At 33.9% G+C, this 23,302-nt stretch overlaps 3 protein-coding genes across 6 annotated transcripts in view; all 3 read left to right on the top strand.

Moving 5' to 3' along the window:
• Positions 1-23,302, top strand: part of LOC136271957 (uncharacterized) — a 67,197-nt gene that overhangs the window by 18,584 nt on the left and 25,311 nt on the right. For all 4 annotated transcript variants that reach the window (XM_066072561.1, XM_066072560.1, XM_066072558.1 and 1 more), the window contains 6 exons: positions 5,195-5,383; positions 5,709-5,920; positions 6,015-6,252; positions 6,509-6,652; positions 6,863-7,051; positions 7,382-7,525. In XM_066072561.1, coding sequence (XP_065928633.1) covers positions 5,195-5,383; positions 5,709-5,920; positions 6,015-6,252; positions 6,509-6,652; positions 6,863-7,051; positions 7,382-7,525 — 1,116 coding nt within the window. The remainder of the gene's footprint in view (positions 1-5,194; positions 5,384-5,708; positions 5,921-6,014; positions 6,253-6,508; positions 6,653-6,862; positions 7,052-7,381; positions 7,526-23,302) is intronic.
• LOC136271958 (uncharacterized) lies at positions 333-4,457 on the top strand. The gene is made up of 9 exons (XM_066072564.1): positions 333-491; positions 652-840; positions 1,452-1,657; positions 1,762-2,011; positions 2,147-2,290; positions 2,392-2,574; positions 2,906-3,064; positions 3,664-3,904; positions 4,316-4,457. Exons 1-8 carry the CDS (start codon positions 440-442, stop codon positions 3,852-3,854), a joined length of 1,374 nt encoding a protein of 457 aa, XP_065928636.1. The 5' UTR covers positions 333-439; the 3' UTR covers positions 3,855-3,904; positions 4,316-4,457.
• LOC136271959 (uncharacterized) lies at positions 18,597-22,515 on the top strand. Its single transcript, XM_066072565.1, has 8 exons — positions 18,597-18,751; positions 18,912-19,100; positions 19,711-19,916; positions 20,021-20,270; positions 20,771-20,914; positions 21,016-21,198; positions 21,530-21,735; positions 22,379-22,515. Exons 3-8 carry the CDS (start codon positions 19,728-19,730, stop codon positions 22,475-22,477), a joined length of 1,071 nt encoding a protein of 356 aa, XP_065928637.1. The 5' UTR covers positions 18,597-18,751; positions 18,912-19,100; positions 19,711-19,727; the 3' UTR covers positions 22,478-22,515.

Genomic DNA, 23,302 nt, shown 5'->3' with positions numbered 1-23,302 from the left:
AGAAATAATTCTGTCGCTGCAATTTAAATGTATTTCCTGCCATTAGATGCGCACAACAATAAACTTTCATTTTATTGCAACTGTTCATATATCTGAAATGAATAATTGAATAATGATACATTGCAACATGAGAAATTTTGTTACCAATGCAAAGATTTTACATACTTAGAAGTCAATGCTCAAAAGCATAATCATTTTTTTTTCAGAAAGTTTTCATTTTAGCTGTCAAGTTAAATACTGGTATTATTTCACCGATTAGATCTCCCATTGATTGGTTCCGCCTGATCGCTTTCAGTCGCAATAGTAATTGAGTAAGGCATTTTACATAACGACCTATTTAATCAATATTTTCCCGTTTCATGGAAGACACCAAGTTTAATCATGTTGGCATCAACAAATGTGCATATTATAACCGAATTACCTTCCGGGTGTGCGTGAAATGAGGAATTGTGTTGTGGTCCTTTTGTGTTTGGTCACTGTGAAGACAAAAGGTAAGAATTGTGGAAGGTGATAGCTTCTTGAACAACAAAACACAATCAATGAATATGATGTTCATTATAGGCAGATTTTATCGGGCTAAGTTAAAACCATAAAACACAACCAACTGAACTGTGCCTTTCTCTTATTATTTTTTTTTGTCGTAACAACCAGTGTACGCCTGTGATGATGAGGAGCTGTCGAGGCATCTTTACAACGCAACACTCCAGGAAAACTGTTATCAAAACGCTACCTCTTGTCAGTCCACCTGCACTTCCGGTCATGTGTTAGAAAACGGAAGTCAGACGACGAGTCACGTCTGTAACGGTACCTCATGGATCCCGAACACGGTTACATGTCTGCGTACGTTTAATATTCAGATATAATTTGAGGATATTTTTTTTTTTGGTTTTGTGTGTGGGGGGGAGGGGGTAACGCAATTAGTCTTAATTAGGAGTGATTTATTAATCCGTTAGTCCTAGACTACTCAGTACTAATTATTTTTGAAATATTGATTTTTAAGTACACGAAAAGTGAAATTTTCAGACCTTTATCTTATGTTGAAAAAGGCAACATTTCGGAGAACCAACCCAATAAAGATCGGAAGTATTTAACACTGACATAAAACGTGTTTTGAACTTGTAAGGCTTTCACTAATTGTTGCTGTGTTAAATACATTCTAATAAATCAAATATTAACACCAAGTTAATATTCCGAACAAAATCAAATCCTTACATTAACGATATGCCATTAACAAGCTCAATGACAATATTTAAAGTTGGCGTGGGTTAACTGTTAAATGGGGTGTTTTTGTCAGGGACAATTTGCAAGTAAACTTGTTGTTATGTGTTTGACTTACTTGAAAAGTAATATACACATATTTCAAGATACATGTATTATAAGAAACACGTTTCGTCATGCACATGTAACAAAGAAAGCTGGATTATCAAGATTTGAATATTTGTTGTTGACAGCTGCAAGGACTCCAGTGATGACGACAAACTTTACCATCGTGTATGTGACAGAGGACCAGCCAGCCGGAAACTGTTTCTACAGTTTTAACGTCAGAATGTGGGAGAGTATCAGCAGCTTCCGGAATGCTATTCGTTCGACATGCAGAGAGCTGGAGACCGGATCTATTTCAATTGAAAATCTGGAACTTTCACCTTTGGCTTTTCAGGTAAGTTATATATGTACTAACCTACAAAGATCCAACTTTTAGAAATGAAAATATTTGTGACTTCATATTAAATAAATGACAAGTTGTCATATTGTTTTTTACAGGTTAATGTTGTATTCCACGTCAAATTCTCAGGAGAAGGTACCGAGACATCCCGCGATATCTGCATGGATATGATTGAAATCATATCTAACGGGAATCAGAACTATCTGAAACCTTTCTCCGTCATTTCCTGCGGTGCTTCGCACAGCGCAGTAAAAAAAAAGCAGACGACAAGGAGCGCCGCCTTTGAGTACAACTGTACCGAGATGTTGGGTTCACAGCCGTTGGCGAGTTCAGGGGGTGTTCGATGTGGTAAGAATCCCCATCGCTGAGGGTAATAGAACGGATTATCAACTGCGTCTAAACCAATCAGATTTCAGTATTTAACATGAAAGTATAATACTATATGTCGATTTCATGACTGAACCTTATATAAATTTTTTTAAGTTCATTGCTTTCCTGGAAATTACCTAAACACGACCCGATGTAAGCCCTGCCTCCAAGGAACGTATCAGGCAGTTCCGGGTCAGCTGACCTGTGACGTATGTCCAACCGGAAAACACGTCACAGAGGACAGAACTAAATGTCTAGGTACATGTAGACAAAAATCCTTTTTTATTTTATGTTCCTGTTTGACAATAAAGATAGGTTAGAAAAAAGGAATTGAAGAAATTCCTTTCAAACTTTTCCAGATTCGGTGTGTGTTTCTACTTTCCTTTCCCAGAAGACCCAAAATATTGATTTAACGTGTACCTCTGAGAATCAAATGTGTATGTCCACCTGCTTGGGTGGGTACATACAAGATGACGGGGGACTTTCTACAGTGTATAACTGCAGCGGAGAAGGATGGTTTCCTCCTCTTAAGAGTTGTATAAGTAAGTCTCTTGTTGATTAATTGCATTGAAGGAACCAGACCATTGCTTTATGTAATAACGCAGCAAACTCGTAACAAAAAATATTTTAAATAAAAACGTTTGATTAAACAAAGGAGGGAGCAGCGTTTATATAAATACATTTTCTTAACACGAAAGTAAAAAGAAATTTTCTTGAGAAGACAAAATCCTTGACTTTTGTCTATTTCAAGAGCGACTTTGCAAGTAACGTTTTATGCATAATTGTATGAATTCATGTTGCATTACCGATCATAAAGTTAAATTGATTTTTAATTAATAAATGTTCTTTACATTTAACATTTTATATTAATAGAATATGAATATTCCACATACAATGTTGACCTAGAAGCTGTCTATACGACCAACGACGCAGTGGCGGCCACTTGTTTAAGTCAATTCCAAGCCTTTACTTCTGCTCACAGAGATTACTTCCAAACAAGTATATCTACCTCCTGTAGCGAACTTCATGACGGTAATGTGACCATTGAAAATATAACTATTGGATCCATCGCATTCCAAGTAAAATATCGATGTTGTTGATTCATAATTTTGAAATTAATAGTTTTAATTTCGTCTGAATTTTTTTTTTTTACGTTTTTAGCTTGATATTAGATATTTCATCTTATTTGACAGTACTAAAAACGCATGACAGTGTAACTAAGTAAAATGTCGCTTTTGAGCAGATTACACAAAATATACACCTATTGTGCATTTCAAGACAGTTTGGTGACCTCATAATGATTTGTAATTCTGCCTGAAATACTTTTGAAATTTTTGCTTAAATTTATTAAAATAATTACAAAATTTCATTAGTTTTTCATTTTGGGAAAACCTGTACAATCTAAATCCCCCATTTTATGAATGCCATTGCCCAAATATTGATTACAAAGTTTTGTATTGACTTAGTTTATTTTCTATCATATTTTAAGATTATTTACTTACTTTTGGAGAATTATTTTGTAAAAGTGTGCTATTTAACTTTTCTCTAAATATTTAATTATGGTAAATGCGTCAGTATCAATTTTAAAAAAAAGTGTTTTTGTTATAATACAATTACAAATGTTCTAACAGATAAAGATGACATTTCATCTGAAATTTTATGGATCATGGCCAACAAAAATAATGGATGTGTGCATGGACATAATAAAAATTACTTTTCAAAGTCGGACGACTTATCTCCATCCATACACAGTCCTACAATGCACGGACGGGCAAACCAATGTGACCAAAGTATCGGCACAAAGATCCGGCGATGTGCTTAACTGTCCAGATGGACGGCTCATCATCAACTCCACAGAGGCGTCCTACTGCAGTAAGTCAGAGTTCTAAAACTAAACAAAGTGAGTGAACTGATTTTGTCATTTTGGGTTTGTTTTACTGAAACCAAGTAAAACTTTTACATATCAATGTAAAAAGATGATTGTGTAGAAACCAACTGTACGAGTTCAAAACTATAATCAAAAGAAAACGTATACTGTATAATGAAAAGTCATGGTCTGATTCACATTAGTTTCAGTTCCATTGCAAAAGATAATACTATACCTGCCTATACAGTTGTTATTAATTCAGTATATTACTTTCTTTATAGTAATTCCTCTACAAATTCCTTATTACTACCTTAGTTTGTTTATATTAATGGTACCATTATGAGATATAGTCTTTATTATAATATTTTAGGTACGAGATTTGACAATTTTTTTTTTATTTTGACCATTCTTCATAGTTCCATGTTCAGCTGGGACATTTCAAAATGATTTGATATGCTTACCGTGTCCCAATGGAACTTATCAGCCAATTATTGGCCAAACCTTTTGTCAAAACTGCTCTGATTGGACAAAAGTAAACGAGGACCGCACTGAATGTCGACTAGAAGGTATGACTATGATGAGAAAAGTAGGTTTGAACTTAATTATTCGTATAAGAACATAGAGAGTTAACTATGTAGAATTTGCCATTAGATTTTATTATGTTTGAGGTTTTTTATTACAATTTAGAAATCACAACTTTGGGTAATATATCTTACACTGGGTCCTCGCCACCAACGGAAGTGACGTTATTACCAAATGTCACAGGGCAATCAACGGAATTGTCTACAACAGAGCAGACCATAACAACTGATTTAGCAGAGACAAAGGAAACGACACAAAACGTCTTGACGTCAATTTTGACAATATATTCAACGTCTGTGTCTTTGACAACAACGGTTGTTACCATAGAAACGACTGAAACATCGACAGAGAAATCCACGAGCTCTTCACCGACTACCACATCACTGCGGACTACCAAAGGTCAGTGGAAGATACTGATGGACAAATTAACATATTTATCCAAGGCATCTGTTCTCACCCGTATAAAATAACTATTCATTATTGAATTACGAGATTGTTCAAAAATATATAAAAAGTGGCATAGAGTCCTTGTCATTTAATAGGTTTATAGAATGGAAGTTGTTATAGTACAGCCAGACTTGTTGCCAGATAAGTGATTGTAAAAAAGTTTTAGGAAATTATGAAACTTAAATTTGCAGTTGGAACAGAAGATATGCGTCGGTTTAGGGACAATTTTATGTTCCAAATTATGTGTTTTTCTATGTTGTAACTAGGTTATACAATTCCTTGTGGTTTGGACCAACTTTCCTCAGCCATTCCAAACTCAAAATACACGTGCGCTGCACACAACCAAACCTGTACGGTAGAGTGTAGCAGTGGATACGTCACCAGTGAGGGGGAGGCGTCTGTAGAGTACAGGTGTGAGGGCGATGTGTGGGCTCCAAACCGGAAACTCTGTCTGGGTAAGAACCTAATTGTAATTTTATACATAACTGTCTTTGATTTGTATCACAATGAAAACCTTATATTGGACAACCGTCACTTTATTTTATAAATATTCTCCAATGAAAATTAAAACCTGAGCATTGCATGCTTAATTGCTAAATACTAATGCTGTTATAATTATTATAATAGAATGTTTCCAAAAACTGCTTAAACCCTTACGAGGATATTATTAAGGTTACCACTTCAAATGCAAAACGGGTGTATTTCGTGTAATTATTTAATATTTGGTAATTCAAAAGAAAGAAAAATCGACAGGTAATGTGTTCTCGTTTCTCTCTACAGAATACGATATTCCCTTTACAACAAGCGCCCTCTACACGACTTACAGCACTGTGGACCAAGTAGCTTTGTCCTGTCTTCAAGATTTCCGAGAAATCACAGAAAGAAACAAGGACCTATTTCAGAAGACCATCACAGACTACTGTGGGGATTTGGGTATAAACGCTGGGGGTTTGAAGATCGAAAACATCACATCAATTTCACTCTCGTTTCAAGTAAGATCATTAATGATAGCATTGTTAAATAAAAGTATCAAACAGAGTGGTTTAAAAGAACTTCTTTAACGTTATAATTGGGATTTCTTTGCAGATAACAAATATAATACTGATTACGTTCTACGAAGAAAGCGTTGACGTCCGTGAGGTTTGTCTTGACTATATCACGCTGATATTTCTTAACGTTCCTTCTCTACTCATGCCGTACTCTCGACTCAACTGTACCTCGGGGTTATCCGACGTTACCAAAGTGTCCGCCAGTCACGGCAGTCCGTCCTATAGCTGTAATAACAGGACATATCTGGTGAACAGGACAAGCCAAGTATATTGTGGTATGTAATTCAATAGCAATAGAAAATTGCCGCATTTTAGTAATGTTTCATTGCCTAGAAAGGTTGCATGTATTGCAATGTTATATATTGTAAATTCTCATGAATTAAATTTTATATGAAGGACTCGATTATAGTTATAGATCAACAGTGATTGTTATTTCTTAAGTTTTTTTACACAATGTATATTGCTGGATAAGTAAATCATTTGCTTCCATGCAGTTTCCATTGAAACAAAATGACGTTTTTGTTTTACTAGTTCCCTGTGCCCCCGGAATGTACATGGTATCCTCTCAATGTGTCCCTTGTCCTGAAGGTCATTATCAACCACTTCCGGGTCAGCTCACATGTGAACCATGCACTGAAAACAGGACGGTGGTGGAGAGTGGTACAAACTGTACAGGTAAAAATAAACTGCGGAATAGTAACATGAACTTTAAAGAAAAAATGGAGCCTAGCAGTGACCTTTATTTCTATTCATTGCTGTTCTCATTCTCCAAATTTATAATTATGATTTTGTTTTATTAGAAATAGTTGATTTGAACAGAAGATATGCGTCGGTTTAGGGACAATTTTATGTTCCAAATTATGTGTTTTTCTATGTTGTAACTAGGTTATACAATTTCTTGTGGTTTGGACCAACTTTCCTCAGCCATTCCAAACTCAAAATACACGTGCGCTGCACACAACCAAACCTGTACGGTAGAGTGTAGCAGTGGATACGTCACCAGTGAGGGGGAGGCGTCTGTAGAGTACAGGTGTGAGGGCGATGTGTGGACTCCAAACCGGAAACTCTGTCTGGGTAAGAACCTAATTGTAATTTTATACATAACTGTCTTTGATTTGTATCACAATGAAAACCTTATATTGGACAACCGTCACTTTATTTTATAAATATTCTCCAATGAAAATTAAAACCTGAGCATTGCATGCTTAATTGCTAAATACTAATGCTGTTATAATTATTATAATAGAATGTTTCCAAAAACTGCTTAAACCCTTACGAGGATATTATTAAGGTTACCACTTCAAATGCAAAACGGGTGTATTTCGTGTAATTATTGCTGGATAAGTAAATCATTTGCTTCCATGCAGTTTTCATTGAAACAAAATGACGTTTTTGTTTTACTAGTTCCCTGTGCCCCCGGAATGTACATGGTATCCTCTCAATGTGTCCCTTGTCCTGAAGGTCATTATCAACCACTTCCGGGTCAGCTCACATGTGAACCATGCACTGAAAACAGGACGGTGGTGGAGAGTGGTACAAACTGTACTGGTAAAAATAATCTGCGGAATAGTAACATGAACTTTAAAGAAAAAATGGAGCCTAGCAGTGACCTTTATTTCTATTCATTGCTGTTCTCATTCTCCAAATTTATAATTATGCTTTTGTTATATTAGAAATAGTTGATGATGAAAATGATTTCAACCTCAGAAGATCACAAGTAGGACCCACAGGCCTAACGGAAACGGAAATAATCGTCATTGCAGCGGTATCTGTCTGTGTGGTTTTTTCCTTGTTGTTATAGCAACAGTATACTACGGCAAGAAGTCTAAAGCAGTAAGTACAGAACTAATGTTTTTTTTCTATTTAATATCACCTATTACACAACTTACAATCCCACTCCAGTGCAGTTTTCTCAATTTTTGTTTTTTGGTGTCTTGGATTATGGTAAGGGAAAAAATTGATGGTAAAAAAAAATTATACTTTTTTTCTTTTACATATTGATATTCTTAATAATTATTCTTCAATCATGAATGTACTTGATCATAAATGAAGATAATTTATCTTGTAACTTTAAAATATGTCTCTACATACATTTACTTGTTTTATTTAAAGCAAATATCATCAAAATGTCTCTTTTATTTATATTTAACATTCAATTTATCATGCGTTCATTTCCCATTCTGAAGAAGAAAAGAACATCTCATGCAGATGTGTCAGGTGACGCTAAGTCAGGAGACGGTGTGTCAGTCAAATCGGACGAGTACCTTAGAGGAAGTCATGAAGAACTGATTCCAGGTAAAAGTGGCTCCACAAACGATCCAAAATGGACTTACCGGGACGAAAAAATAATCGAAAAATCCACTTTTGCAAGTGCAAACGAGGCTAAAGCATTGGACGTCCTTAATACTATAATTGACATTAACATCGACAATGAAGAATGTATTACAGCGCAGCCACCTGTTTGCGAGAACGTCCGAGAAGGGAAATGGCGAACGTTACATGTACGTCATAAAAATGAAAGTAATGTTGCTGTCGTCATTAATAAGGCTAAAGAGACGGAGCCTGATAAGGCTCCATGCAGGACTCTTAGTGATTATGACAACTTCCAGATATATGTACCGGAACCAGAACCGTCAGATCCGGACTAACTAAGCTTTATGAGTTTATTTGTGATAATGAGATGCATGAGAATAATCAAAATGTTTAAAATTAACATTATATTTGTAGAATATAACATTTTATCAATGTAGTATATTATATTTTAGGATTTTTATACTCCGTATATTACTAATGATTTTTACTTTATTTCACATGTTTTTCAAGAATGGCTTAATTAGCTTTGAAACGATAAAAAAAAATACACATTTTCATCAGCAAACATTCATTTTCCCCATTTAAGCTTATAGAGTTTATTAAATAGGCAGAAATGCAACAGAAAGATAATCAGAGAGAAAGGGAATGCTTTTTGTCATGGTCAGACGTATTCCACAATGAATTCTTTTCATTTTATTCTTTATCTACATGTAGTATCACGCACATAAAATGTTAGCCGTTTTCATAATTGTGTTCTATATAACTGTCCCATAATATTAAAAACAAGCTCCACATTGAACGAAAAAATGAATGAAAATAAACAGTATACGATGCAATGAAATATGTTTTTACTATATGCATTGTTTTGTTACAGTAACTCTGTGTATGTAAGCCACTTTCTGTGGCTTAACTGTAAAAAAGATTGTTCCCAAGACTGCATTTAATAAAACCTGCACATACAATAGATGTAAGTTCTACTAAGTGCAAATGGGGCAACATTGATTGACATGTGTATTATGAACGAAATTAAAACAGCACATTAATGTAGAATCATAATGTTTAAATCGAACAAGTTTTCTTTATTGATTTTTAAAATGTTCGTTTACAACGCTTTGTAATCAACTGTTACTTAAAATTTCAGAGTTGCAGTCACACAAGTATTATAATTTATTCGAGATCGTTTTCCTGGTTTGTTAAAGCTATAGGTCCAACTTTATATAACACTATAAATGCTAGGAAAAGACATATATCATAGACCATTTTGAAGCATTGTTCTAAAACATCATGTGTGTAAATTGAAAGCGCCAACATGACACAGAATATTAAATACATCCAAGTATGCAAATCGGTATAAGGCACCAAAAGCAGGATAGAGGCAAGCGTCTCGATGACTCCGACCAAAAGCATGTATCCATCTGGTGAAGGTGTGATTCCGAATAACATAGTGGGGCACACAGTAGCATATTGTGCAAATTCTTGTCTCTAGATATTAAAATACTACAACTAAGTAATCATTCTTTACAAATTTTACAACTACAATAAATGTTTTTAATTTTCAATTACACTATGATTAGTCATCAACTTTATCCTCATCATTGCCCTATTAATTATACATTTCTAACAATTTTATCTTTACTTACCGTTTCTTTATGGTCCTTTGAAAATAAACGACTAGTTACTTTGACCAAGCCTGCTCTCAGAAATATGAGGGACAGTATCCATGACAACACATACAAAGCCACGCTCAGAAAGTCCATGTTTTGTCCTGCACCTCTTGTTACAAATCAGATGTTACCGTTAAGTCAGAAATTAAAAAGATCACACATAATTTACCTTTTTTTCGTTATTTTATAGGTTTATATAAGGAAACATATTTGCAAATGTAAGTATTAGTACGTAAAGTGCTTAAGGAACATTTTTTCCAATTGATTCATTTTCATTGAAAAGCAAATGTTTTATACAGATACAAGTTTATTTTTCGAAGATCAATGCGAGAAATTTTTTACTCCATTTACAACAAAGAACGCAGCAAATCCTTTTTGCAATCAATAGACTGGTGCACTGTCCGCATTGTTTACATAAATCTATAAAGGCCAATCATTGACCCTTTAAAAGGAAAACCAGTTCGACAGTGTGTTTGTATGAACAATCAAAACAAGTTAAAAATAACTGTGTTGAAAACCCTTTTTTCTCCATGTGCTCTAAATACAATGAAAGGGCTCTTTTATTTCTTTATAAATGAACATCATTTAAAACAGCGCCTGCCCAGGTTTCCTTAACATGCTGTTGTAAATTCGACATGGTACTTTGATTATGTATAGCTGTACAATATATCATTTTGAAGCAATACTCCTAATTTTCGTAATACGATAATTAAAATTTTAGAGACATTACATAAATAACAAAGTAAACTTCACAATACTGCTAGGACTTAATTAGGTTTGGCATTATAGTGGTTCATTGTGGTAAGAACACGCAATACATTTTCGAAGAGAGGCAGAAAGTCGATTTAGACATAAACAGTCTACTTTGAAATAAGAGTTCAAAGGGACTTCTGTAAATTAAAACGCCAACAACAATTTGCCCCCCTTCCCCCCTATCAGAATCTCCCAATTGCCCTATTGGATGTTCCAGAGTAACGCGACAGAATAAAGCCTTGTTTATGAACTAATGATGAATTAGTATGGCGTATTTATAAAATAGGCACCACTTATTATATCTTAACGAGAACAACTAAATAGTAGGGATCAAATCAAATGCCTCTTTACAGTAGATATACAGGTTTCTAAATCAGTATGTATCTCCGTTTTCCACAATTTTTTGGCCCGGATGTCTTCACAATTTCCCAACTTCACGCCTGGCCTTTCCTATAATCAGCTGTTAAATGATTTTCCGAGTTCTGCTGGAAAGGCCCGATAAGTTGCGATTGATTATTTTAAATCGACTAGATCTTTTAAATTGACCTGTCCATGTATGGATATTTTTCACCCGAGAAAATCGTGCTGTCTTGCAACAGATCTAGATCTTTGCTACGCGTACATATATAACGATTCGTCGTGTGAATGTTTAAGAGTAAATTCTTTAAGGTGTTTTAGGAAAGACTCTGTGTTCTATATATTTTTAATCAATCAATTCATTAAAGCTAATTAAATCAAAGAATGGGCGATGTGCACTTCCAAATAATGTCGACTAAAAATATTGATTACAATTCTATTTACTGCAAACGTTCCTCATATATAACTGCTTATTGTCAATACACCTCATGCAGTGACAAATATATGTATACTAACATGTAAGAATATCTACATTCGTGTATATGATAGATACTGCATGAGACCAAAAGTAATAAAACTTAAAAAAAAAACTATGTCAGCTCACAGCATCAAAACAGTAGGTGAAGAAAATTTTATATGAGTCTGTCCTCTTCTGTTTTACATTTTATACCAAATTTGTATATAAATACGAGGGTCAATAAAAAAATACGAAGACTTTTGTCATAGCTATGTTACTTAAAGTCATATCATTACTAAATTTGGTAGACATAATTTAGCAATAGTTTCAAACAATTTGCAAGAACAAAGTTAATAAAATCCTTTATTTCTAAGAATTATTTAGAATCTAATCTTGCAAAAATGAAGTCATGGCGCACGGTCAAAATTTGTGTTATGACAACAATAAACATTTTAATGTTGAAAATAATATCTCTATAAATGGGGCTTAAAACCGAAAAATATTTAAACCTCAAATTAAGTATAGTCATGGTATTCTATGTACAAAATAATGAGGGGATATATTGCTTTGTCTAACAGATATTAGTAACTAAAGACAGATAGTCCTCTTTAGAATTGACTAAAAACATCGACGTCGCCGGACGTCACGGCGCAACAAGAAGTACAAACAGAACGGATTTAACTCAGGAAAAAGCCGATACAAGCTGTGAAAATGCTCAATGGTACAAAAAATAAGTCAACAATTATTTGCAAGTTTGCGTTATACTGTAATAAATTTTGTGGAGGTGGTGGTAATTGTATTTTGAATATAATCAGTCCGAGAGAGAGTAGAATATCTGTAAATATTTGGTCATAAAATAAGTAATGTCAAACGACGTTCAGGGTTATCTTTACTGTAAACCAAGAGATACACGGTTAGAAAATGAAAACTTTGAAGAACTAACTAATGATTCTCGAACAAATGTGTGCAAATAAGATGTTAAGTGGTTCAGTGCCATTTTAAATTGTAAGAAGAAAGGCACAAAAGACTAAGCGTGATATAAAGAAGGGGTATATCTGACAAAACATGTTGTTTTTAAAAAGGGGGAACAAAAATACCGTTTAATGAAATGGACTAAAACTTTGCATATCAATAACATAAGTGTTGGTGCACAGATTAATCTGTTTAGTTTGACTTACATGAAAAATATGTGATAGACAGCCACATTGTCTTCGTATTTTTTGATTGACCCTAATATATATGCATATATTTAAATTTTCCAGTGTCATTGCCTGTGATAACACTACGTATCGATTTTGTACTATAAAACCCATAACTAAAAATTGGGGCGCCAGCGAGGTTTGCTTATTTATATTTAATCGTACGATGGCTTAAAATTATATAAATATAAGGAATAAGGAATCATTCTTTGAATATAATAAAATGATAATTTCGGTCGGGGCGTGATCAAATCTATCATAAAGCCCTTAGGGCTTTATTGGATTTGATCACGCCCCGACTAAAATTATCACCTCATAATACTCAAAGAATGATTCCTTATTCCTTATATAGTTATCATTCTCACATAAACATATTTCTTTTATTGGCAGCTACTTGTACATGTTTGCTAGAGCTTTCAATTAACGATTCAAAAACAAATTCACATTTATATATCTTGAATTGAATTTTTCAATGCATTTTATATTTTAAAGAAAGCAGTACTTGTACTTTCCTGCATTCTCTATCAATATTAGTACAAAATTTGATATAATTATATTCCTTAACAATCATTTTTTGAGTATTATGGGGTGATAATTTCGGTCGGAGCGTGATCAAATCCAATAAAGACTGAAGGGCTTTATGATAGATTTGATCACGCCCCGGCCGAAATTAATACCTACTAATATTCAAAGATTGATTCCTTATTACTTCTATTTACATAATTTTAAACCATCGTACGATTAAATATTTAAATGTAAATAAGCAAACCCCGCTGACGCCTCAATTTGGCGTCATGTGAAGTTATGAGTTATATAGTGCAAATCGAAACGTAGTGTTATCACAGGCAAAGACCCTTTAAAATGTAAACCTAAAAGAATAAACAATTTACAATGCACAAAATGTTATTGTTTTTAATTGTTAGTATTTCATCACGTGGCATTGACTGAGTTAATTTTATTGTAGATAGTCAAAACACTGAAATTTTAAAACTATTCATAGCATCTGTATTCATTCTATAATGTAAACATGTACATATATTAGATCTATCATGATATTTTTTAAAACACACGTATAATATGTTCAATTTTCACAAGTTTTCTCTAATACAATGTACTAATATGTAAGTTGTTGTTATATTTATAGTCAGCAGGAATGAATGATTCTAAAGATGAAATCATATAATTTATTCTCCATTTTATACAAGATTTTTTCCTGGAACCTGAGGTCCACGCAGAAAAAATATACATGTAAGCGAGGTTAAACCGGATGCTAAGGGGAAAATTCAGCCTGTGCATGAGCTAGCTTGGTTCCTGTGCGTGGGTAGCTCACGTTTATCTGAATCGGGATCGGGATTCCGTGCCATATGCACACATAAGTTCAAAGGCGCTGTAATTGTAAAGTTGTCGGGAAACAGTACAGAAATAAAGTATTCCTTTTAAAGAAATGATTGGCATGTGATATGAACTATCAGTATTATGAAATAAGTTAAATTAAATGTTATGCCGAAACTACAACATGCATCAAATAGCATAATTTGCAATGTTTTGTTGTTTTCCGAATACACATGTAACTTAACTTTACTTTTATAGTAGGCGAGGCTAGAGTACTTCCCAATTAATTTTTTTAAGCATTTGAGTATGATTGAATAATTATGTCACTGTATAAAAGTTTAAATCTCAAGAAAAATGCATCAAAATATGAAATTTTTAATTTACACAAAGCTGTCACTGCATAATTAACAAAGTAGTGCGAATCGTAATGTGTGCGCAAATAGTAGAATTCACCGAATGCCTGATACTATAAATGCAAACTTCATTCATAGATAGATCATAATTATTTTAGAAGTAGGAACCCTTTAAATTCTGAGATAAAAAGTCAGGGCTATACATACATGTATACGTTATACAACGTACAAATTTATTGGTTAAAAGCAGAGGGCTAGAGTCGGTGGAATCTCTGATAATCTTAAAGCTTTCACGTTTTCGTATTAAACACAAGCAAATGGTCCACGTATTGTAGTCCTTTTTTAAAGGACAGCGATAGGACCGGTCTTCTTTTGTATAAATCTACACAGGCTAGAAAAATACAGCTTGCTATCGCCACTTTGCCAAAGTTTACAAGAACACTATGACTGTAAATTTAAAGCGTCATCATGACAAAGAATGCTAAATACATCCAAGGGTGTAATGCGGTAAGAGGCAACAAAAGCAAGAAAGAAGCAAGCGTATGAACCCGATCACAAACATGTATCCGCGTGGCGGTGGAGTGTACCCGAATAATTTAGTTGGACATACAGAAGCATACAGCACGAACTCTTCACTCTGGAAAATAAAGGATAAACTTAGTATTATAATAGTTACATTCTACTTAAAGAATTTCAGTACATGCATCATTTCTGAAATTTTACAATTTGCTTAGTTTAAATGTTTTGTTTTCAGTCACCTCTATAATAATTTTTAAAACATAATGTTTGTATGTGAACATCGCTAACATTCATTTCTCACTGTTAATATAAGAAATATAAAGGATTCATCTTTACTTACCGTTTGTTGGTGTTCTTTTGGAAATAAACGACTGGTTACTTTGACCAAGCCTGTTTTTAGAAACATGAGGGTCAGTATCCATAACAGCACGTATAAATCCCCGCTCACGATGTCCATGTTTTATCCAGCAGATTTACAAAACATGCATTCCCCTGAAGTCGAAAAATGAATATCACTGCGACATTAATTAATAGTTGAACACGACTCTTTCATAGGGAGAGAGTTGTCCTTTACCGCCCTATTTCTACAATCATTTCTTTCGCAGCAAATTCTGTACAAGCCACTGTATTTTATACTAGTACTGCTAAACAAATCTTCCCCGTTTGGACTTGCATCTTATACATTATATCCCCATTATAACTTTGTCCTTTGTCATCATTTTTAATACGGCTGTTGTAAATTGTGCACCATGTGACCTCAGCATGCCATTATGTACAAATGCATTGGATAGTTTGCAACATAATGCTTTGAGGCATTTTATAAGATCTACTTATAGTGGTAGAAGTACGTACGTGATTTTACAAGTGTAAAGACGTTTAACACAAGGCGACATTATACAGTACGAAGTATATTAAAAGCAAAAGAAGAATCAATAAGTGAGTGTTTGTTTGTACAATAGTATGTTTATTTACAATAATATAATTATTCTACATATTTAGATTTAATAGTTCTTAAGCTTTTTTTTAACTTGTACTTTACCTCCAACTTCGATAGAATGCCAAGCATGTTGGTTATATAATGAAATATTTGTTCAGATATCAGAGATTAAAAAAATACCAAAATGGCGTAAAACTACTTACAAGTGGTGTTAAACTTACACCTGATCTTAAAATTATCTACGTTTCAATAGCAAATATGTACATTATAAATAACTTCCTTATTATAAGCAGAATTGAATTAAAGGACATTAAAGAACCATACCTCTTCTTTCAGTAGATACAAGGTATGTCCGGAGCTTACTAAACTGACAAGTATTTTTGTTCCCCACATTCTCGTGCCACACATTTTCTTGAAAGTTGACAACACTTTGAAAAGTGTTGCAGACTGTCCAATCATCTGTAAGATGTTGATAATCAATGAAAGATTTTTTTTTAACTGAATCTAAATAATTATTTACGTAATGAAAAACGAGATGTTGTACATGAACTGACATCTTCCCAAGTCAACAGTTTCTGATCCGCACCGCTCTACACATGTAGAGCAGATCGGATCAGTAACCGTTGACTTGGGAAGATGATGAACTGATAACTATAGTTGATTTTTTAGGGAGGGGGGAGGGATAGACAATAAAATTGATTATGTTCGAATTGCATGTCATTACATAAACTCCTCCATTCGTGTTAAATAAAGAGTAAAATGGCTAAAAATTGGTCTTGATTTCATTCCAATTTTGTCCCACGAATAGTTTTCGTATCAAACCAGAAAATCAAAATTTCCACAACCAATGTCGGCGATTTCATTCCTGACACAATTTATGTTTATCGTTGAAACCCATTCATTTCGTATTAAAACTTGTAATCCCTTAATAAAATCATGCAGAAGTAAGAGAAATATATATTGTTATCATATAAAACACGGAAATCTGTAGAGCTTCCTTTTACATTTCAAAGAAATTGGACAATATTCCAGATGCTGACAGTACTTCTTATTATTCCTCTATACAAGTCAAAATGGCGTACACAGCACAATCATCGAAGATTCGAATCGAACACACTATGTTACTATATTTTGTGTCAAAACAGTTTCCTTCTATGTCTTATAATTCTACAGAGGCTGGTATAATAGATAAAATAACAAATTGATTTTGCATGTCATTAAATACCAAAGTAGATTTTAATCATGAAATGCCATTAATTACACTTTAAAGTAACCGACACCACCCCTATGCTATTTATCCGGTACGAGAGCACAAAATCTCGTAGAGTTACATTGTACACGTATGTTTTATCGATGAATTATTCCACGCTGTATCCATTATTACTGCTTTAATTTTTAAAAAAGGATTGGATTGACCCACAAATACGAACATATGGCACACATTCCATATACGTAACTTTTTAAAGGGGATTAGTATTTATTTTCAGAGATAAGAAGGACAACTCGTGTTTGCTTTTTTTAACATTAAAATACAATAATTAATAACGTCTCTTGTATACATATATATATATATTAAGCACTAAAATTGTAATTTCATTCCATACCTCTCAAATTCCATAGAAGGTCCTAATGGCACTCTGTACGACACGGCACAAGTTCAATGAATGCAAACAATAGTAAAGGCTAGTTGAACTTTTGAGGACCATGAGTGAACTGTAGTGAACGTTGTTCATCTTCATCGATATCGAACCTCCGAACTGTGCTGTCCATCGGCATCACTTTATGCTTGCAAACACCCGGATATGTTATTTTTATAACAAATCATTGGTTTGGTTTGAACTTAGTTTATTGTAAAATGATTACAATTGGATTGGGCATCAGTTCTAAAACTTATTTAGCCCTCTCCCTATACAATAATTTATATACAAAAATTTTCACATGCAAACAAGTAATAGATATACCGTACATTTTTAACTGTTGTTTGGTGTTATGTAAATTATACCATGGTATGGTTCACGACCCAGGGTTTGACCTCACGAGACGAAGTTGATGAAAATTAAATGGATCAGAAACAAGTTCTAACCACCTACTAGTTCCCCTCAATAAATTCCCTTTAAAAGAAGAGCTCTAGTTCTGTTTAAAGATATAGAAAAATGTTCTCATTTTAAAGCTTTAAAAATATTTAGGTTGTTTACAAAGTAAGTTTTAATTAGCTAAGGAATACATCTCTGAAACTATAATTACTTTAAGGTAGAAATGACGGGCAAGATGTTTGCCATTCAGCCTCCTTAAAATGGAATTTTTCTTACTTTTTGACTCACGACAGTCTTTTAAAATATTTGATAAAAAAATTTCTTCAGATTTTTTAAAACATGAAAAAACGCAGCCGAAACAAATCAGAAATAATTCTGTCGCTGCAATTTAAATGTATTTCCTGCCATTAGATGCGCACAACAATAAACTTTCATTTTATTGCAACTGTTCATATATCTGAAATGAATAATTGAATAATGATACATTGCAACATGAGAAATTTTGTTACCAATGCAAAGATTTTACATACTTAGAAGTCAATGCTCAAAAGCATAATCATTTTTTTTTTCAGAAAGTTTTCATTTTAGCTGTCAAGTTAAATACTGGTATTATTTCACCGATAAGATCTCCCATTGATTGGTTCCGCCTGATCGCTTTCAGTCGCAATAGTAATTGAGTAAGGCATTTTACATAACGACCTATTTAATCAATATTTTCCCGTTTCGTGGAAGACACCAAGTTTAATCATGTTGGCATCAACAAATGTGCATATTATAACCGAATTACCTTCCGGGTGTGCGTGAAATGAGGAATTGTGTTGTGGTCCTTTTGTGTTTGGTCACTGTGAAGACAAAAGGTAAGAATTGTGGAAGGTGATAGCTTCTTGAACAACAAAACACAATCAATGAGTATGATGTTCATTATAGGCAGATTTTATCGGGCTAAGTTAAAACCATAAAACACAACTAACTGAACTGTGCCTTTCTCTTATTATTTTTTTTTGTCGTAACAACCAGTGTACGCCTGTGATGATGAGGAGCTGTCGAGGCATCTTTACAACGCAACACTCCAGGAAAACTGTTATCAAAACGCTATCTCTCGTTAGTCCACCTGCACTTCCGGTCATGTGTTAGAAAACGGAAGTCAGACGACGAGTCACGTCTGTAACGGTACCTCATGGATCCCGAACACGGTTACATGTCTGCGTACGTTTAATATTCAGATATGATTTGAGGATTTTTTTTTTTTGGTTTTGTGTGTGGGGGGGAGGGGGTAATGCAATTAGTCTTAATTAGGAGTGATTTATTAATCCGTTAGTCCTAGACTACTCAGTACTAATTATTTTTGAAATATTGATTTTTAAGTACACGAAAAGTGAAATTTTCAGACCTTTATCTTATGTTGAAAAAGGCAACATTTCGGAGAACCAACCCAATAAAGATCGGAACTATTTAACACTGACATAAAACGTGTTTTGAACTTGTAAGGCTTTCACTAATTGTTGCTGTGTTAAATATGGTCTAATAAATCAAATATTAACACCAAGTTAATATTCCGAACAAAATCAAATCCTTACATTAACGATATGCCATTAACATGCTCAATGACAATATTTAAAGTTGGCGTGGGTTAACTGTTAAATGGGGTGTTTTTGTCAGGAACAATTTGCAAGTAAACTTGTTGTTATGTGTTTGACTTACTTGAAAAGTAATATACACATATTTCAAGATACATGTATTATAAGAAACACGTTTCGTCATGCACATGTAACAAAGAAAGCTGGATTATCAAGATTTGAATATTTGTTGTTGACAGCTGCAAGGACTCCAGTGATGACGACAAACTTTACCATCGTGTATGTGACAGAGGACCAGCCAGCCGGAAACTGTTTCTACAGTTTTAACGTCAGAATGTTGGAGAGTATCAGCAGCTTCCGGAATGCTATTCGTTCGACATGCAGAGAGCTGGAGACCGGATCTATTTCAATTGAAAATCTGGAACTTTCACCTTTGGCTTTTCAGGTAAGTTATATATGTACTAACCTACAAAGATCCAACTTTTAGAAATGAAAATATTTGTGACTTCATATTAAATAAATGACAAGTTGTCATATTGTTTTTTACAGGTTAATGTTGTATTCCACGTCAAATTCTCAGGAGAAGGTACCGAGACATCCCGCGATATCTGCATGGATATGATTGAAATCATATCTAACGGGAATCAGAACTATCTGAAACCTTTCTCCGTCATTTCCTGCGGTGCTTCGCACAGCGCAGTAACAAAAAAGCAGACGACAAGGAGCGCCGCCTTTGAGTACAACTGTACCGAGATGTTGGGTTCACAGCCGTTGGCGAGTTCAGGGGGTGTTCGATGTGGTAAGAATCCCCATCGAACCTGCATATTGTGATGCAAAGTGATTTTAGTCTTGAAGAAATTCCTGGACGGTCATTGCTATTTATGTTACATGTACCAATCCTATAGTATACTAGTATATAAAGAGTGCCTGTTTGGGAGGGTAACAGTTGAAATTGACACCCCGAGGAAACCATTGTCAACCGACGCGAAGCGGAGGTTAACAATGGTTTTCAATGGGGTGTCAATGACCAAACAGGCACTATTTATTTTATTATACTGAATGTCTTAATTTTAGAGATTTTATATAGAAATGACGTGAATTTCACGGCGAACCGTACGCGCATAATTTACGCGCATGTAACAATTCGTTGTGTTACCCGTTGCTAAGTGTGTTGCTAACGCTGAGGGTAATAGAACGGATTATTAACTGCGTCTAAACCAATCAGATTTCAGTATTTAACATGAAAGTATAATAATATATGTCGATTTCATGACTGAACCTTATATAAATTTTTTTAAGTTCATTGCTTTCCTGGAAATTACCTAAACTCGACCCGATGTAAGCCCTGCCTCCAAGGAACGTATCAGGCAGTTCCGGGTCAGCTGACCTGTGACGTATGTCCAACCGGAAAACACGTCACAGAGGACAGAACTAAATGTCTAGGTACATGTAGACAAAAATCCTTTTTTCTTTTATGTTCCTGTTTGACAATAAAGATAGGTTAGAAAAAAGGAATAGAAGAAATTCCTTTCAAACTTTTCCAGATTCGGTGTGTGTTTCTACTTTCCTTTCCCAGAAGACCCAAAATATTGATTTAACGTGTACCTCTGAGAATCAAATGTGTATGTCCACCTGCTTGGGTGGGTACATACAAGATGACGGGGGACTTTCTACAGTGTATAACTGCAGCGGAGAAGGATGGTTTCCTCCTCTTAAGAGTTGTATAAGTAAGTCTCTTGTTGATTAATTGCATTGAAGGAACCAGGCCATTGCTTTATGTAATAACGCAGCAAACTCGTAACAAAAAGTATTTTAAATAAAAACGTTTGATTAAACAAAGGAGGGAGCAGCGTTTATATAAATACATTTTCTTAACACGAAAGAAAAAAGAAATTTTCTTGAGAAGACAAAATCATTGACTTTTGTCTATTTCAAGAGCGACTTTGCAAGTAACGTTTTATGCATAATTGTATGAATTCATGTTGCATTACCGATCATAAAGTTAAATTGATTTTTAATTAATAAATGTTCTTTACATTTAACATTTTATATTAATAGAATATGAATATTCCACATACAATGTTGACCTAGAAGCTGTCTATACGACCAACGACGCAGTGGCGGCCACTTGTTTAAGTCAATTCCAAGCCTTTACTTCTGCTCACAGAGATTACTTCCAAACAAATATATCTATCTCCTGTAGCGAACTTCATGACGGTAATGTGACCATTGAAAATATAACTATTGGATCCATCGCATTCCAAGTAAAATATCGATGTTGTTGATTCATAATTTTGAAATTAATAGTTTTAATTTCGTCTGAATTTTTTTTTTTTACGTTTTTAGCTTGATATTAGATATTTCATCTTATTTGACAGTACTAAAAACGCATGACAGTGTAACTAAGTAAAATGTCGCTTTTGAGCAGATTACACAAAATATACACCTATTGTGCATTTCAAGACAGTTTGGTGACCTCATAATGATTTGTAATTCTGCCTGAAATACTTTTGAAATTTTTGCTTAAATTTATTAAAATAATTACAAAATTTCATTAGTTTTTCATTTTGGGAAAACCTGTACAATCTAAATCCCCCATTTTATGAATGCCATTGCCTAAATATTGATTACAAAGTTTTGTATTGACTTAGTTTATTTTCTATCATATTTTAAGATTATTTACTTACTTTTGGAGAATTATTTTGTAAAAGTGTGCTATTTAACTTTTCTCTAAATATTTAATTATGGTAAATGCGTCAGTATCAATTTAAAAAAAAGTGTTTTTGTTATAATACAATTACAAATGTTCTAACACATAAAGATGACATTTCATCTGAAATTTTATGGATCATGGCCAACAAAAATAATGGATGTGTGCATGGACATAATAAAAATTACTTTTCAAAGTCGGACGACTTATCTCCATCCATACACAGTCCTACAATGCACGGACGGGCGAACCAATGTGACCAAAGTATCGGCACAAAGATCCGGCGATGTGCTTAACTGTCCGGATGGACGGCTCATCATCAACTCCACAGAGGCGTCCTACTGCAGTAAGTCAGAGTTCTAAAACTAAACAAAGTGAGTGAACTGATTTTGTCATTTTGGGTTTGTTTTACTGAAACCAAGTAAAATTTTTACATATCAATGTAAAAAGATGATTGTGTAGAAACCAACTGTACGAGTTCAAAACTATAATCAAAAGAAAACGTATACTGTATAATGAAAAGTAATGGTCTGATTCACATTAGTTTCAGTTCCATTGCAAAAGATGATACTATACCTGCCTATACAGTTGTTATTAATTCAGTATATTACTTTCTTTATAGTAATTCCTCTACAAATTCCTTATTACTACCTTAGTTTGTTTATATTAATGGTACCATTATGAGATATAGTCTTTATTATAATATTTTAGGTACGAGATTTGACAATTTTTTTTTTATTTTGACCATTCTTCATAGTTCCATGTTCAGCTGGGACATTTCAAAATGATTTGATATGCTTACCGTGTCCCAATGGAACTTATCAACCAATTATTGGCCAAACCTTTTGTCAAAACTGCTCTGATTGGACAAAAGTAAACGAGGGCCGCACTGAATGTCGACTAGAAGGTATGACTATGATGAGAAAAGTAGGTTTGAACTTAATTATTAGTATAAGAACATAAAGAGTTAACTATGTAGAATTTGCCATTAGATTTTATTATGTTTGAGGTTTTTTATTACAATTTAGAAATCACAACTTTGGGTAATATATCTTACACTGGGTCCTCGCCACCAACGGAAGTGACGTTATTACCAAATGTCACAGAGCAATCAACGGAAT

This window comes from Magallana gigas, chromosome 9 (assembly GCF_963853765.1).
Source record: "Magallana gigas chromosome 9, xbMagGiga1.1, whole genome shotgun sequence".
Taxonomy (NCBI): domain Eukaryota; kingdom Metazoa; phylum Mollusca; class Bivalvia; order Ostreida; family Ostreidae; genus Magallana; species Magallana gigas.
The sequence above is the reverse complement of the archived record's forward strand: the minus strand, read 5'-3'. Positions and strand labels throughout refer to the sequence as shown.